Source organism: Chiloscyllium punctatum, chromosome 46 (assembly GCF_047496795.1).
Source record: "Chiloscyllium punctatum isolate Juve2018m chromosome 46, sChiPun1.3, whole genome shotgun sequence".
Classification (NCBI taxonomy): domain Eukaryota; kingdom Metazoa; phylum Chordata; class Chondrichthyes; order Orectolobiformes; family Hemiscylliidae; genus Chiloscyllium; species Chiloscyllium punctatum.
Window position 1 is genome coordinate 39626626 of NC_092784.1, and position 18271 is coordinate 39644896.

Genomic DNA, 18271 nt, shown 5'->3' on the forward strand with positions numbered 1-18271 from the left:
TGACAATCTAGGACCAATCCAATTGTAAAATATTCATAGATCATCAGGTTTTAAAAGAAGGGGGCAGTTGGAAAAAATCCCAGAGCTAACAGGTAACAGCTCTCAGACAAAGCACTATCTACTTACCATGGTACCGCAGCGCACTATGTAAATTCCTGATAGAAGAATCTACAGAGAAAACGTTCTTGACAGAAGGATCAGTGAAGAAGACACAAAGTTCTGGAAGGCATGTAACCTAGATGTAATTTTGAGAGATTAAATTATATTGTTTTGTTATATAAGTGGGGCTTTTATTTATTGGAACAGCATACCAATGGAATCTTGCCTTATTTGGGAAAAATTAGTAGCTAGAGGGAAATTGTTCCGTCTGTGAATAGTTTAGTTAATTTGTTCACTGTTAGAGTTAGATAACTAAATAGTTCCTTGCAGATTGTAAAGTGAGCAGCAGGGATTTCTTTTACTTAACCACAAAAAGTTGCTGAAAAACTGATTACATCTCTTCTCACATTCAGGGATGACAGGGAGAAGTGCTCCCATTTGGGTGATTCGGTTTTAGTTCTCGGAGGGAAGTTGACCTGTACTTTACAACAAACACATAACACAGCCTTTCCTCAGGTTCAAAAGTACAGAGATATAGAGCTAATGTTTCAAGTCGAAAATGACTCGATGTTGGGCTATGGAGCTGATCCTGAGATACCACACAATTTCCTGCCATCCCAAACTCCCACTGGATTAACAAGGATTCCCTGAATTTTTTTAAACTCCCCAACTTCTTAACATCAGGAGTCAGTTAGTGGCTGCCACATTGCGCCACTTACCCGGCTCCTTCTTGAAATTTTTAGTTTGGTCCTATTCTGTCTTGTTTTGGTCACACCTCCAGGCAGCCAGACAGTTACCTTTGTTGGGTTTACCCAGCCAATGTACCAAAGACAGGCTGTACCTGTCCTCACCTGATATCCACACATGCACTGACCATCACTGAAGAGACAAAAAAAACTACAGATGTTGGAATCCAAAATAGACAGCCAGGAGGCTGGAAAAGAACACAGCAAGCCAGGCAGAATCATGAAGTGGAGAAGTCAACGTTTCGGGTGCAACCCTTCTTCTGGACTGAAGAGAGGCAACCCTGATCATGCAGCTAACAAACTCAGAGCTCCAAAGATTTACAGTTTATCCCGCTGTTGATTTATTCCCAAATACTGCCTAACATGAGTACTTCAGGCCCTTATCTTTGAATTGACTGCAACAGGAAGTGAAACTTCTCTGCAAGTTTGACTCTAAGGCAACATTTCCAGTTGAATCTGTTTATATATTATTGTCACAATGAATTGCAATTTACCAAAATGCTGCTACATTCACTCAGTAAGTGAGATAGCCATATGATTCATGTTGTTATGACCTATTTTGGAAAGTCCACTGATTCTTAAGCTCCACTCTTCACAGGTTTGCCACAAAAGCTCATGATCTAATCAAAGGACACAAAGTTTCAAATTTACCAACCACTGGAATAAAATTTTCAGAACAATGACCAAGTTTGTATACTTAACATAATTTACTACTAATCACAAGTATGCAGCATAGTGGTTCAGTGTTTAATACTGCTGCCTCACAGAACCAGGGACCCAGTTTGATTTCACCCTGGGGCAACTGTCTGTGTGAAGTTTCATGGAATAGCCAGAGAAATGCAGGGTTTCGGGGATAGGGTTGGTATGGGTGGGATGCTCTTCAAAAGGTTGGTGTGGACTCAAAGGAGCGAATGACCTGCTTCCACAGTGTAGGGATTCTATGTATAATTAAACAGCTAAGAACATATTCCCTTTTAAGACCCCTACACAATAGAGAAATACTCAAGAAAACAAAATGATTTTATGGGTGGAGGAAAAGAGAACTGGGGACTGCAGCTCAATAGTGCCAGTACACAAGAATTATTTTAGTTAGTGGTTAAAAACAACAGTTTATAGAAACTGGTGAAAGCAAAAACTGAATCTATTTCAAGCTTCAGTTATTTTTACTGCAGAGACAGGGAGGAATCAGAGCTTCAGGCTTTTAATATTCAAGACTGGTCACAAGTGCACAAACCAATTAGCTATCTGTTGCTGGCCAAATTCCACTCTGCAAATTACCTTGGTGCTGTGCCATTTACATGCTGCAGCCCTCTTTGCTAGAACGAACCCACAATTGGGTAAACACTGCACACAATGAGTTTCAGTCATTTACTTTTGGAAATAACAGGATACCTTCCACAGCCTTTAGTTTTAAAACTACCCTTTTCTCCATTTTAGTCCACAATCACAAATACACACAAAAAATGATATAGTCTTTACAATAAACATTCCCCCAAAGTACATTTTGCACTTCATGGGTCTGTTGTGTACAGAAATATTATCGATTTAAAAGAAATACACACTGCCCCACTGGATTCTGTAGTTAACTTTCTCCCACCTTCTTACACACTCCGTTTCTCCTTCCTCTCTCTCTGTCCCATTCTCTTGCATTACATTTCTCTGACCCCTGCTTTTACTCACTCTGTCTCTCACACAACATCATGCTTTTAGTTTCAACACTCCATCCTTAATTCTCTTTCTCCCTATCCAGCCTCCAGCCCTTTCACATCTTTTCCTCCTAACTTTCCACACACTGATACTGCATGTTCCTCTCTTCTCATTCCCTGCCTCTTAGACACAGACTTCCTCATGATCCAAACTTCTACTCACTTACTTCAATGCTCTAATCTTCTCAATTCCTCTCGAACTTTTAACCCTCTATTTCTCACATCCTCCATCCTCTGATTTTCAATTTGTTTATAGACAGCAAAACTAGCTATCATTTACCTGTGGCATGTGCAAATTCTATACATCCACTCAGTAGTCCTGTGCAACTGATCAGCTGCTAAGGTACAGGAAGGTTGTATTGTTCACTTTTTACTCAGGAATCTGGGTAAGGAAACCAAGTCTTCGTGTTGAAATTCCAAGATTGTCTGGTCATTTGAAGAGAGGTTCAGCACCTCAATGAAGTCACAAACACAATGAGATAAGTTTCTGCAATCCTCTGTGTAACATTCCTTGGCTGTTCGCACTATGGAAATAGGAAACCTACGGTAACAGCTAATCAGGTTAAATAATGTAAGGTGTCAAATTATTGGTATTCTGATTTCAGATAATGTACAGGCGAGGACTGCAGAAATCCTTTTTCCAGGACATTATACTTTGAGTAGGACAGTGATCTGTCCCTGGGATGAGGGAGGCTCATGCATCACTAACTCAAAGTCCTTTCTCACGTTTCCTTTTATAATGACTAATTACAGAAGTGCAATCTGCGCCATTTTCACTTTGGGCAATTGTGTATCAAATCAATGGCTTGTACCTTCCTTGTACCAAGATTCTCATTGGTTCACCAATAAATGGAAAATCAGAAGAAATGTAACAAGAAGCCAGTTTGAGATTGCCAGTTTTCATGGATTTCTGCTAGATAAGGGTTCTGGGATATGGAGCAAGGGCAGTTAATTGCAGTAATCCCCTTTGAGTGGTGGTGGTGGACATCCATCATGTGTAAACAGGGTCTGACCAAGGCACTCTAGTGTTAGAAAGTGCGTGGAGGAATCCAATAAGAGCCTAGAGCCCTCTCCAGTGATCCCTCGACATGTCTTTCCCTTCTCCCCAATGGGTGAGTTTCCCCTGAGGATTTCTGTCTAGTGGTATTATTCACTACACTGTTAACTCAGAGACCCTGGTAATGTTCTGGGGACCAAGGTTCAAATACCATCATGGCAAATGGACTGAATGATTGTACACGATAGCATCTCAGTCCAGCTTCAAATTGTGCATCTGCTTTTAATGTTCAATAAGGAGATGCTTTCTTTCCGATTTACCAGACAATGTTCAAATCCTACTGCTACATTCCCCTTCGGCTTTACTAAGATATTTATCAAAAGTCTATGAGAACTTCTCAAAACCCATCATCATTGCACCAAGTGAATTTCCCTATCCGAGATCCTTCAAAAACATTCAAACAATATCAATGTAATTTGCTTTTACCACTTCATAAATTTTGAATGCTGATTGTCTCATACTTGAATAGATGTTCTCTAACTAGAGTCATAGAGTCATAGAATACGAAAGTCATATTGTTGGAAGAATTGTATAGAGTTCTGTTATTTTAAAATCTTCAGGACCCTGGGACAACATTGAGAAAATGTCACACAACTGCACGTGACTGAACATAAATAGCACGGTCTTGGTGGAGTTAGCACAGATGACACCAGACCACACTAAACTAGACAAGAATGGAGAATTTTAAGAGCAAAAGGATGTAAACATGCAGATGAATACATCGATTAATCCAAACGTAATCTATTATTAGATCAGAACTTGTCATATGTCTGATTACCATGTATAGCACTATTTAATATTAATTTATAATAAATTATAAATTGAAGCCTTGAAGTTGCCTTTTCACTAGAAGCCTGTACTGAACCCAATCTCATTGTGCAACATCAAGTCACACAATAAATACATTTGTCTGGCATCTAGGCCTTAATTCCTCAGTCTACCTGCCTTTATAGCCTTGTGATAAAACACTTTCTTCAAAAAACCCTCTGCAAAGAGATATATATAGTACATAGAATTTCCACGCTGTGCAAACAGACCATTAGGCCCAACAGGTCCACACCAACCCTCCAAAGAGTATCCCACCCAGACACATTTCCCCTAACTAATGCACCTAACTAACACACCCCTGAACACTATGGGCAATTTAGCTTGACCAATTCATCTAACCTGCACATCTTTGGATTGTGGGAGGAAACCGGACCACCTGGAGGAAGCCCACACAGACAAAGGGAGCATATGCAAACTCCACACAGACAGTCACCAGAGGCTGGAACTGAACCCGGGTCACTGGCGCTGTGAGGCAGCAGTGCTCACCACTGAGCCATCACGCTGCCCACAGAAAGTATGGCCCAACCTTGCTTCTCACTCTATCAGCAAGACAGTTCCTAGTTTCTAAAGCAGAGACTATCATTCAGTCTAGAAGACAACACTGAAATTTAACCATTGCTGGGAGCAATGTTGGTAATGAGGCCCGAAATGGATTAGCGATCTCAAATTTTGGTATTGCGAGCTCAGAAGTAGCAACAATAGAGCTGTCCCATCCACCCCCAGTGTCATCATCTTTGTCCCCCACGGAAAAACCTCAGTTTTCACTGAGGGGTCACAACATTGTTTAAGATTCATAATAGCATAATTTGGATGAAAGTTTGAGAAATTCTACGCTAGGGCTCATTGGAAATGTGGCTGTTTAAAATATAAAAATGCAGATTTGTTAGAAATTCAATTGCTCCAGTGCTTAAAAGATGACAAGCAGTTATAAAACCAATGGGTTGGATATTATGCAAGCAATGTTCAGCCTGTAGAACACCAGATACAGGAGTTCCAATGGAAACAGTAAACCATTGCCAAACTGGAAACAAACAACGGAAACTGAGTGAAACTAAATCTACATGTACAATAAACTCCAGATCAAATTCCTAATGGAGAAATCGAAACCACCAAGGAAGGATAAACGTTAATCTAGTTCTTTCAAATGAGAGGTTTCACATTGACAGGAGGAAGAGATCAGACTGGCTGGTTTGCTGACCATTAAAGTGGCAGGAGGGTTTGATTAATATGGGCACAGAATTTACCACAGGCTCCTTCTATACTCCAACATCCTGGTAAAAGGCTTAGCCACATGGGCCAGGCAGAAATCATAGGCTTAGTGCTGTACCTGACCTGTCTGTACTGCCTGCCCCAGGCCCCAGTCAGAGCAGCTATGCCCCGAGCACAAGGCACCCTCATCTCCAGAAGCACAGGGCCTAATTATTAACGTTTAATATACACTCACTGTCTGGGCCCTGATTTATGGTAAGATCAGGGCTTCAGAGGTGGAAGGGGAGGACATGCATTTGGATGGTTTTCTGATCCGTTCCCAGTGATTTTTCCCAGGGGAAGTTTAAGAAGAGGTTGATTTTCCAGCCACACAGAGAGGGGTAGTTGATTTCAATATTGGTAGACAGTTGAGCACAATTTTCCCTCTTTCAAATGACATTTTGGGTGCTTCATTTTCCTTGGTGTGTGCAGCTTCATGCTCATACAACACTTTCCTTGGACATATCAATTGAAAATCTGAAACTGGCCTAATAAAAGGTTTTTAATTAGCTCCACATCTTAACAGTCACTTAACAGCAGCAGGTTTCAAATACCCCAATCCACTGCCCTCTCATGAAAACTGCACTGCATTCAAGAGGCCCTGAAATCTAATGCTTCTCTATGGGAATACAGTATTCAAATTGTATCCGCTCCAGATTCTATCATTAGCTGAATATTGAATACAGAGATTGAGCTAATGTTCAATGTGAGACCGTCATCGATGCAGCTTGGAGGGAACCAGTGGGTAGCAGCTACAGTTAGTGTCAGTACCCCAGCTGAGAATCTAACATGGAAGAAGAAATCACAGAGCAATACTGAGCAGTCTTTTTTAAAGAACACCATTTCTAGATCTGCGTGTCCATGGTCAACACAACATCCAGTTGGACTTGGCAATATCACCATATCCCAAGCTAGAGATAAGTCCGAAGCAGAGAAACGAAAGCAAGGCTGTTGCAAACAACTGAACATTCATGAATGAAAAACCTCTATTTACTCGACCTGATCTTGGGAAGTAGGGCAGGACAGGTGAATGAGGGGATAGTTGGGGAACATTTTCCGACCAGTGACCATAGTTCTATTAATTGTAAAAGTTCTAAATTGGGGCAAGGCAAGCTTTGATGGAATTAGACAGGAGGTGGCAGGGGCTGATTGCAATAGCTTATTTGCAGGCGAAGGGACATCTGACAAGCGGGAGGCCTTTAAGAGTAAGATAGAGTTCAAGATCTACATGTTACTAAGAGGGTGAAAGGCAAGATTGACAGGAATGGGGAACCCTGGATGACAAGAGATGTTGAGGCTTTGACTAGAAAAGAAAAAGAGTAATGGTTCGGGTACAGGCAGCTGGGATCAAGGGAATCAAGATTCTGACATAAGGTATACATGCATTTAGAAAGTCGGAATTTAATTAGGAATAGTCAGCATGGCTATTTGCATGGAGATCATGCCTCACAAATTTGTTAGAGTTCTTCGAAGAAGTGACCAGGAGGGTTGCCAACAGCAGAGTGGTGGATGTAGTCAATATGGATTTCAGTAAGGTCTTTGATAAGGTTCCACATAGTAGGCTGCTCTGGAAGGTTAGATCCCATGGAATCTGGGGGAGCTGGCAAATTGGATACACAATTGGCTTGATAGTAGAAAGCAGAGGATAATAGTGGAACAATACTTGTTGGAATGGAAGCCTGGGACTAGTGGAGTGCCTCAAGGATCAGTGCTGGGCCCACTGCTGTGTGTTATCTATATCAATGTTTTGGATGAGGATATACAAGGCAGGATTAGTAAGTTTGCAGATGACACTATAATAGGCAATACCGTGGACAGTGAGGAAGGTTGTCAGAAATTGCAGCAGGACATTGATCAGCTGTGGAAGTGGACCGAGAAATTGCAAATGGAGTTTAATATAAATAAGTGTGAGGTCTTACATTTTGCAAAGTCAAATCAAGGTAGGAGTTTCATGGTGAATGGCTGGGTTTAAGCAGTGTAGTGGAACAGAGGCACCTTGGAGTTCAGGTGCAGTGATCTGAAAGTGGAGTCACATGTAGGCAGGGCAGTGAAGAAGGCTTCTGGCACACTGGCCTTCATCAGTCAGGGCACTGAGGCTTGAAGTTGGGAAGTTATGTTGCAGGTGTACAAAATGTTGTTGAGGCCGCACTTGGATTACTGTGTTTAGTTTTGGTCACCGAGGACGGATGCTATTAAACTGGAAAGAGCGCAGAAGAATTTTACAAGGATGTTGCCAGGACTCAAGAGTCTGAGCTATAGGCAGAGGTTGAACAAGCTAGGACTTTTTACTTTAGAGAGTAGGAGACTGAGGGGGGGGATCTTACAGAAGTGTATTATCATGAGAGGCACGGATAGGGTGAATGCACTCAGTCTTTTTCCCAGGGTTGGGGAATCAAAGACTAGAGGGCATATTTTTAAGGTTAGAGGGGAAAGAATAAAAGGGAACCTCAGGGACAACGTTTTGTTACACAGAGGGTGGTGTGCATATGGAATGAACTGGCAGCAGTAGTGGTTGAGCAGGTACATTAACAACATTTAAAAGGTATTTGGACAGATACATGGATAGGCAAGGTTTAGAAGGATATGGGCCAAGTGCAGGGAAATGGGGTTAGCGTGGACGTACATTTCGGTTGGCATGGGCCAGTTTGGGCCAAAGGGCCTGTCTCCTTGCTGTAGAACTCTATGACTCCATTTACAGAGGGGACCATCACAGGCTGTATCAGAATCTTCTCCTTTGGTCTCTTATTACATGTGATCTGACATAATCTGCCATCACTGATGATGCACACTGGACATCAGTATAATAGTCATTTACCCTTTATATCACAGACTCTACTGGTTTCATTGAAAATTATGTTGTATACACCTTATTTCTATCAGACACCCACCACTTCTATCTTCAGCCTAAACTGCCTCTGCATTTGCAGGGGAGGCAATGGCCTAGTGGTACTAATGCTGTACTGTTAAATCAGACTCATGTAATGTTCTGGGTACCCGGGTATGAATCCTGCCATGCTAGATGGTGGAATTTGAAGAAAGAAAGAGTCAAATAATTACTATGAAACCATATCAATTGTCAGGAAAACTCCATCTGGTCCTTTAGGGAAGGAAACTGCTATCCTTACCTCATCTGGCCTATATGTGACTCCAGACCAACAACAGTGTGGCTGACTTTTAAATGCACTCTGGAATCAGCAATAAATGCTGGCTCGTGAATTAAAAAACTGAAATATTATAAATGTTAAAATGGAATTACAGTAACAATACTGTTTTGAGAATGTGTGGCTCAGACTACATTTAAAGGATTTCAGTATGGAACAATTTTGTAGTGCCTTTTTTACCACTGTCATTTTGAACTCAAACTGAGGGGCTGGCTCTCTGCACAAGCAACACAGCTTTTATAATAAGAACTGACCATCAGCTCTAATAAAGACTCATCTCGACTCGCAACATTACACTTTGCTCTCTTCCCACGGATGCTGCCTTACCTGCTGTGATCTCAAGCATTTGCTAACTCAGTACAGATTCCAGCATCTACAGTGATTTGCTCCTACATTTTCTAATTAGAAATTGACTATAAGTGTTTACTTAGTCACCCACAGAGACTTTTAGCAGCTTTAAAAATACTTAACTGTTTCCTCTAACCGAAAGCAAATTGGAATGAGGACAGAAACTGCAATGTTCTCTCTTTCTCTGTCCCGCTGTATGTCATGGATATAGAGATACTGGTGTAATCTGCCAGGCCACCCCCACTAACTTGCTCAAATGAGGAAACCAAATGGGCTGATTTCAGCAAATTTCAGGCGAGCAGACCTCAACTTAAAACAGGGTGCAATTTAGATTGGGGGGGTTGGTGGTGGGAAGTAGTTTAAAGGAGACTAACAGCAGGTTGGTACAGAGATGAGCTGTTTGGAAATGAGAAGTACTGACTGCAACATAAAGGGAATGGTCAGGTGCATCAGAAGGATCCTTGGGAATGGAGGGAATAATCATCCCATTTATAATGTCCTATTTATAATTGGTGGAGCAAGTTAAAATTACCCTTTTCATTCCCAATTGCAGATCACCTGTCTAGATTAAGAACTGATTGAAGCCAAGACATTGACTTTTCTGCTTACAATCTGAATGTTGAAGACAGCAGGAACCATGGAAAGCTCATCCAATATCGTGGAAGAAGATACTCAACATAGATCTAAAATAAACACTTCAAATTTGGGATTTCTAGAGCAGTTTTATTGCAATGGCTCTGGGCTGGAGGACGACAGGAAGCATGGCACATTTGATGGACACAATGACACTAAAACATTCCAGAAACATGAATCTGGTTCAAAAAACCAAAAAAGTCTACCATGTGGATCTTCATATTTGTCGATTAAGATAAAGGTGCAAAACCGTTTGCGTCTGGTGGACTTCAGTTCCAGATAGGGGAGAGGACGATACCAGATCAACATCCTCTGTACTAATACCAGTTTATGGGTGCTTGCCAAATGTACATGTATGAAGCTGTTTTACTTTAAGTGTGCATTCAGCCAGTGTGCTAAATATTAAGTTTAATTTCACAACAGTAGATATGGTTGGTTTTAAAGCTGCTGTCATTTCATTGATGCAGAATGTGTTGAGAGTCATTTGATAACTGGGGAGAGGACCTGTAGGGCAATGATTTCAAAAGTGAGAGGTCAAGACCACAGCTGGATTTGCAAGTTTAAATTCTGGGGCTGTGAAATGGTAGCAATGGCTGCTATATGACCATAAGACATAGGAGTGAAAGTAAGGCCATTCGGCCCATCGGGTCCACTCCGTCATTCAATCATGGCTGATGGGCATTTCAACTCCACTTACCCTCATTCTCCCAGTAGCCCTTAATTCCTTGTGACATCAAGAATATACCAATCTCTGCCTTGAAGACACTTAGCGTCCCGGCCTCCACTGCACTCTGCGGCAATGAATTCCACAGGCCCACCACTCTCTGGCTGAAGAAATGTCTCCGCATTTCTGTCCTGAATTTACCCCCTCTAATTCTAAGGCTGTGTCCACGGGTCCTAGTCTCCTCGCCTAATGGAAACAATTTCCTAGCGTCCACCCTTGCTATGGAGCTCAGATGCAATTTACACCAGCTGTACTCCTGCTCTAACAGGGCCCTGTCATCACAGATTCCCCCTGAAACTGCAGCTGTGAAGGTCTCATGTTGAGCTCTAGTTTTAAAAGGGGTCACTGTGGGAAAAATATTTGGGAAGCACAGCTGTAGAGGCTAGATTACTTTAGAGAATTTACTCAACCGGTTAGGGCTAGTCTCAGTCCAGATTGTTCCATTTGTTCCAGTTCATCAGGCCATGAATTTGAAATTATATCTTAAAATAGATTCAATTTCCACTGTGCCCTTGTTGTAATATTTAAGAAAATAATTCTTGCAACTTTTCAGATCTTATGCTAATTGACAATTGCATTATTCCATTTTCCAGTATCTTAAGTCTTTACAGTTGTTTTAAAATGAGTGGGTTCCCCAAATTCCAAAAGCTAAACAGGAAAACATGAACAAAATAAAATTAATAAAAGAAATCCCATTTCAATCTGCATTGTTTTTAATCATCCAAAACTATTAAATCTTGATGCTCTAAGAGATTTTAGCATCCTTGTATAAAATTCACCCAGTTAAAATGTAGAAATGACAAAAAAAAGAAAGCAAATGCTATGTTGGCCTTTATTGTGAGGTACAGAATACAATAAGGAAGCTTCACTGTAATTATACAAGGCCTTAGTGAGACTACATCAGGTGCGCTGTGTACAGTTTTGGTCTCAACATCTGAGGAAGGAATACTTAAATTTGAGAGATCACAAATCCTTGTCTAATAAGGAAAAATTGACTTAAACAGGCCTATACCCCCTGGGGTAATAAGAGCTGGCCTGGTTCAAACAGAGATGATTTTGAAAGGACTCTCAGGACAAACACAGAGCTATATCCTCTGGCTGGAAAGTTTGGACCTACTAAAGGACACATTACCAGAATAACAGAACTGCCATTTCATTATGCGCTGAAGTGAAATCTCGTCACTCGCAGGCTTGTGAATTTTTGGAATTCTCTACTTTAGAAGGCTATGAATGCTCGATAGATGTTTGGGTTTTAGGGTAAGGTATCAGGTAGGAATGTGGACTTGAAGATCTTATTTAGTAGGTGGATCACCGTCAATGGGCTAAATTAACTGTGCCTGCTTTAATTTCTAATGTTTGCAGAGAAAATGGGCTTAAACCAATAGATGGTAATTGTAACAGAGGAGAAGGAGAAATTGGAACAGCAGCATTTTTGTGTTGCTCCTGTCCGCAGTTCTGTTTGTGCATTGATGTATTTCCTAGTTTCCCTGTGGGAGGGGCTTATTGGAGTAGAATTCAAGGTTCCTGTTTATCTTTTGGTTCTCCCTCTGATTAAGTAGGAATATTGTTTGCTGAAAAAACGGAAGCCTCATCTTTTATTGAGACTTATTTGGTGTCCATATTCTTACAAAATGTCTGCAAGAGATTAAGATACTCAGATATATCTGTATGGCAGTTATAGAGTCAGAGCTGTACAGCATGGAAACAGATCCTTTGGTCCAACTCGTCCATGCCGACCAGATACCCTAATCTAATCTAGTTCCATTTGTCAGCACTTGGCCCATATCCCTCTAAACCATTTCTATTCATTTATCCATCCAGATGCCTTTTAAAATGTTGCAATTGTACCAGCCTCCACCACTTCCTCTGGCAGCTCATTCTATACATGCACTACACTCTGCATGAAAAAGTTGTCCCTTGGGTCCCTCTCACCCTAAACCTATGCCTCCAGTTCTGGGGAAAAGACTTGTCTATTTACTCTATCCATGCCCCTCATGATTTTAAAGCCTCTTTAAGGTCACCTCTCAGCCTCTGACTCTCCAGGGAAAACATTCCCAACCTATTCAGCCTCTCCTTATTGCTCCAAAATGGCAACATTCTTGTAAATCTTTTCTGATCCCTTTCAAGTTTCACAATATCTGTCCTACAGGAGAGATGCCAGATTGCACACAATAATCCAAAAGTGGCCTAACCAATGTACTTTACAGCTGCAACATGACCTCCCAACTCCTATACTCAAAGCTCTGACCAAGAAAGGAAAGCATACCAAATGTCTTCTTCACTATCCTATCTACCTGCGACTCCACTTTCAAGGAACTATGAACCTGCACTGCTGAACTCTTTGTTCAGCAACACTTCCCAAGACCTTACCTTTATTGTTGAAGATTGCTATATTATTCATAAAAGACAGTGGTGAGCAATTAATGGATTTAATCAATCATATATTCAATCCTACATTAACCTTTCATGGTAATCTATTGCAGTTAAATAGTAATGGAAAGAGTATGTCACCTTGCTGATGGCCCTATTGATATGCAACTATAGCCCACCTCAGACATTATCACTGGCTAGTCACATTTACTGCGGTAATTCTTTGTATTCTTGATGGTTCTACCAGTATCAAACATCATTGGCTAAAACAACTTTGAAAGAATGCAAGATGAACAGAGTTGGGGCGAACCACCAAAAATACCAATAAAAATCAAAACAAAAATAGTACTTAAACTGTAGCACAGTCTGACCTGATTTTGACCTGTTATAATTGACCTATTGAATTCATCAGAAGCAATCATCAGAATCTTCAACTGTGCCCACCATTTCCTGCAACATCTCCCCCTCTCACTCTCATCCTCACTAACATCTGACCCTGACTAACCCTGAATCTCTTCTGCACAGCCTACTCACCTTTTCAGGGGCGGCAAAGTGGATAGCACTGCTGCCTCACAGCGCTAGAGACCCGAGTTCAATTCCCGCCTCAGGCAACTGTCCGTGTGGAGTTTACACATTCTCCCAGTGTCTGCGTGGGTTTCCTCCAGGCGCTCCGGCTTCCTCCCACAGTCCAAAAATGTGCAGGCCAGGTGAATTAGCGATGCTAAGTTGCCCGTAGTGTTAGGTGAAGGGTTGCTCTTCGGAGGGTCGGTGTGGACTTGTTGGGCCGAAGGGCCTGTTTCCACACTGTAAGTAATCTAATCTAATCATTTCCACACATACACCGAAAGTAGCAGTGTGGTACCTACCTTTCTCTCCTTCACCCACTACGTGCAGAGTTTCCTGACTCTGCCACCCTGAGCAGCCTCTGACCATATCAAAGTTAGTTACCCTAACGATCGGTCGCTGAAACAGATTCACATAAGTTTGCAATTTTATTTTAAAAACGTCGAGACATATTTTTTAAACAGAGTCAAAAGGTCTGGTGCTGAAGCACAGCTGGTCAGGCAACATCCGTGAAGCAGGAGTGTCGACGTTTCGAGCATCAGCTCTTCATCAGATCATGCTCGAAACATTGACTCTCCTGCTCCTCTAATGCTGCCTGACCGGCTGCACTTTTCCAGCACCATACTTTTCGACTCTGATCTCCAGCATGTGCAGTCCTCACTTTCTCCGATATTTAACAATAGAGAAAAGAAAACACTTAATACAAACAACAAAGCCAAATTTCAAACTGCTCCTCACCACTGTTGTCCTTTCACTGTCAATCAATTCCAATGAAATTTCATTCTTTTCTCAACACTTAAAAGTTTTAAATTAACAGGTTGCTCCCAGCTTCTAGTCTTCAGGCTGTCGGCATTTTCACGATTCTTTTCCAAGTCCACTAGCATAAACATTTCACAATATCTTTCACAAAGCTCTTCACGAGAAAGATCATGAACCAATTGACCATGTGATGTCAACACGGTGTCCAATCCTCCGCGCACCATGACACCTAGTGCCGGGGATGAGCGAATGTGAGTTCACTTTATAAAAAAAGTTAGCAATTCACAAATCGCATTACAGGACAATTCGCTTTTAACAAACGAGCATTATAGGAGAACTATCCGTATTAGTGAAAAGTGTTGGAGGAGGCAAAAATGATAAAATTAGAAGCTTCTGCATTAGTAACAAGGCTGAAGAATTGAATGCATAAAAAGAAATAAATCTAGGATGACGTTTATCAGACCGCACCTTCAATAATTTGCTTACTTTTATTTTCTGATAGTAATTTTTTGAGTTCTTCTATCCCTTTCATTTTCTGAATTATAGATACATGCAGAGTGTTGTTTGAAACCTCCATAGTAAAGACACGTTCACAATACTTGTTCACTTTATCTGCAACTCAATTTTCTCAGGTGGACTATTTATTGATCAAACTCTCAATTTGTTAATTTTTCTTTTTAAAATATCTGTAGAATCTTTTACTATTTGTTTTACTAGTTGTTCTTACACTCCAATTACTTTCATTAATCTTTTAGTCAATTTTTAAAAATATTCTGTCAAAACTTCAGAACTGCTACCCACTGTCACACAATTGTACACTTTTTATAAGTTTGACACTATCTTTAGGTAACAACAGCATGTGATTCCAATCTTCGAATTTTTCTCTCTCATTGGAAATATATCAATTTTGTATATTCTAAAATAATCTCTCAAATGTCCATTGACATCATATTTCTATTACCCTATTTCTAAACCTAATTTGAGTTACTTCAGCTTCTTGCCTTCAAAATTGCCCTTTTTTAATTTTAAGACTTCAACTGAATGTAAAATTAAATCATATTATGACTCTTGTTACTGCCTTCACTATGTGACTATTAATTAATCATGTCGCATTGCATAAAAATAGTTTCATACAGCTTGCATGCTGGTTCGCTTCAAAATATTCTGTTCTAAGACTAACTTCTCATCACAGCTACCATTGCCCTTCTGATTTTTCTAATCTATGTGTAGATCAAAATCCCTCATGTTATCGCTGTACCTTTCTGACAAGCTCCCATCATTCCTTCTTTTATACTCCATCCTACCAGATGGGTGCTGTGGTGCTGGTGCTGAATTGGAGGGGGTGGGGTGGTTGAGAGACAGCGAGTGACATCTTGTCCTTATCATTTCTCATCTCCACCAAGGAGCTTTTATATCCTGGTTTCCCTAAACTTTGGTCAACCTTCTCTTTCATATCGATAGCATCATTAATTAACAGAGTCACCCTCCCACTGTCTCCTATTTCCTGTTCTTCCGAAATGTACCTATCAACATTCAGGTGCCAATCTATGTCACCCTGCAAGGGGTCGCTGTAATGGCTACCAGATTAAATTTCCAATGGCCATCTATTTTCTAAACACTGAGGGTGGCACGGTGGCTCAGTGGTTATAACTGCTGCCTCACAGCGCTACAGGCCCAGGTTTGATTCCCGCCACGAGCGATTGTCTGTGTGGAGTTTCCTCCGGGTGTTCCGGTTTTCTCCCACAATCAAAAGATGTGCAGGTTAGGTGAATTGGCCATGTTAAGTTGGCCATAGTGTTAGATGCATTAGTCAGGGGTAAATATAGGGTAAGGGAATGGGACTGGGTGGGTTATTCTTCGGAGGGTCAGTGTGGACTTGTTGGGCCAAAGGGCCTGTTTTCATATTGTAGGGAATCTAATCTGAATGCTGTTGGCCTTCAGTTTTATGCTTTTATTATTTTTGTAATTGCTAGCTTTATCTGTTGTTTCACCTTTAGGTTTGTACTCTTCCTGACAAGTCTCACTTACTTCCCATATCAATTCCTTGCTTGCTTGCCTGGTTTCTATTCTTTGATTTAATCATACTTTACTAAATTCGCATTCTTGCCCACATTATTTAATTTAACAGTTTCTCAAATTCCTAGTTATGCAGTTCTTTTGTCAAATAATTTAATGATGTTGGTCAGACAAGAATTCCACTTCAACAAATCCATGCTGGCATTCGTTGAATAGCCCAGCCCTTTCCAAACTTAAGGTTATTATATTCTATTAAGGAATTCAATAACTTCTCTGCCACTTACATTAACTAGTTGGATTGTCAATTTTGGGTTCTTTCTTCTCTCCTTTGTTCTTTTTATTTATTCACTCATGGGATGTGGGCATTGCTGCCTGGCCAGCATTCATTGCCAGTCCCTATCTGCCCTTGAGAAGATGGTGGCGAACTGCCTCCTTAAACCACTGCAATCTATATGCTGTGATTTGACTCACAATGGCCACAGGGAGGGAATTCCAGGATTTTAACCTATCGACAGTGAAGGAAACAGTGATACATTTCCAAGAAAGTATAATGAATGGCTTGGAGAAAACCTCGTAGATGGTGTGCTCCTATATCTATTGGCCTTTTCCTTTGAGATGGAAACAATTGTAGGTTTGGAAGGAGGTGTTAAAGTATCTTTGGTGAGTTTCTGCAGTACACAATGCTGCTCCTGAACATTGGTGTTGGAGAGTGTGCTTGCTTGTGGATGTGCTGCCAGTCAAGCCGGTGGCTTTTATCCTGAATTATGTCAAGCTTATCAAGTGCTGTTTGGTCATGCAGGATTCAGTGATGGGAACGCTCATGATTCACAATGAAGAGCTTATGCTCGAAACATCAACATTCCTGCTCCTTGGCTATGCTTTTCCAGCACCACATTCTTCGCCTCTAATCTCCAGCATCTGCAGTCCTCACTTTCTCCTAACACTAATTAATGTCCGGGGTGATAGTTAGATTATCTCTTATTGAAGTTGGTCATTGCCTGGCATTTGAGTAGCAGGAATGCCATTTGCCACTTGTCAGCACAAGTCTGCATAATGTACAGATCTTGTTGCACTTACACATAATCTACTTCAGTATCTGAGGAGTCGTGAATGGTGCTGAATGTTGTACAATCATCAGCAAGTATGCCCACTTCTGACCATATGGCTGAGGGAAAGTCATTGCTGAAACAATTGAAGATACTTAGGCCAAGGACACTACCCTGAGCGACTCCTACAGAGATGACCTGGACCTGAGACCACTTACCTCCAACAATTACAACCATCTTCCTATGTGCTGGATATGACTCCAACCAGCGAAGCCTCGTGATAACCACTGACTCCAGTTTTGTAAGCTCCTTAATGCCATACTTGGTAGAATGCAATCTTGATGTCAAGGTCTGTCACTCATCTCAGATTTGGAATTCAGCTTTTTTGTTCATGCTTGATCCAAGTCTGTAATGAGGTCAGGAACTGAGTGTCTCTGGCAGATCCCAAACTGGATATGACTAACCAGGTTATTGCTGAGCAGATGCTGTTTGATATCATTGCTGATGACACCTTCCATCATTTTACTGATATTGAGAATAGACTGATGGACAACAATTGGCAGGGTTAGATTTGTCCGGCTTTTTGTATATCAGACATACCTTGGCAATTTTCCTCGTGGTTGGTAGAAGAGGAGCTTGACCAGGGGAGCGGCAAGTTCTGGAGCACAAGTCTTCAGTACTAATGCTGAAATATTGTTATGGCCATAGCCTTTGCAAAATCCAGTGCCTCAGTTGCTTGGCATCACGTAAAGTAAATCCAATTTGCATTTAAGCCTGGTTTCTGCAATTCTGGGGACCACTGGTGGAGACAATGATGGTACTTCTGGCTGAAGATTGCTATGAATAATTCAGCCTTATCTCTTGCACTAATGTGTTGGGTTCTACCATCATTGAGAATTGGGATATTTGCGGAACTTCCTCTTCCAGTGAGTTGTTTAATTGTCCACCACAATTCATGACTGGATG

The 18271-nt window shown here is 41.1% G+C and overlaps 1 protein-coding gene across 1 annotated transcript in view; it reads right to left on the reverse strand.

Moving 5' to 3' along the window:
- Window positions 1–17558, reverse strand: part of LOC140467903 (uncharacterized) — a 154414-nt gene extending 136856 nt beyond the window's left edge. Inside the window, exon 1 of the mRNA XM_072563979.1 lies at window positions 17524–17558. Coding sequence (XP_072420080.1) covers window positions 17524–17542 — 19 coding nt within the window. The 5' untranslated portion in view covers window positions 17543–17558. The remainder of the gene's footprint in view (window positions 1–17523) is intronic.
- Between the last annotated feature and the right edge of the window lie 713 nt (window positions 17559–18271).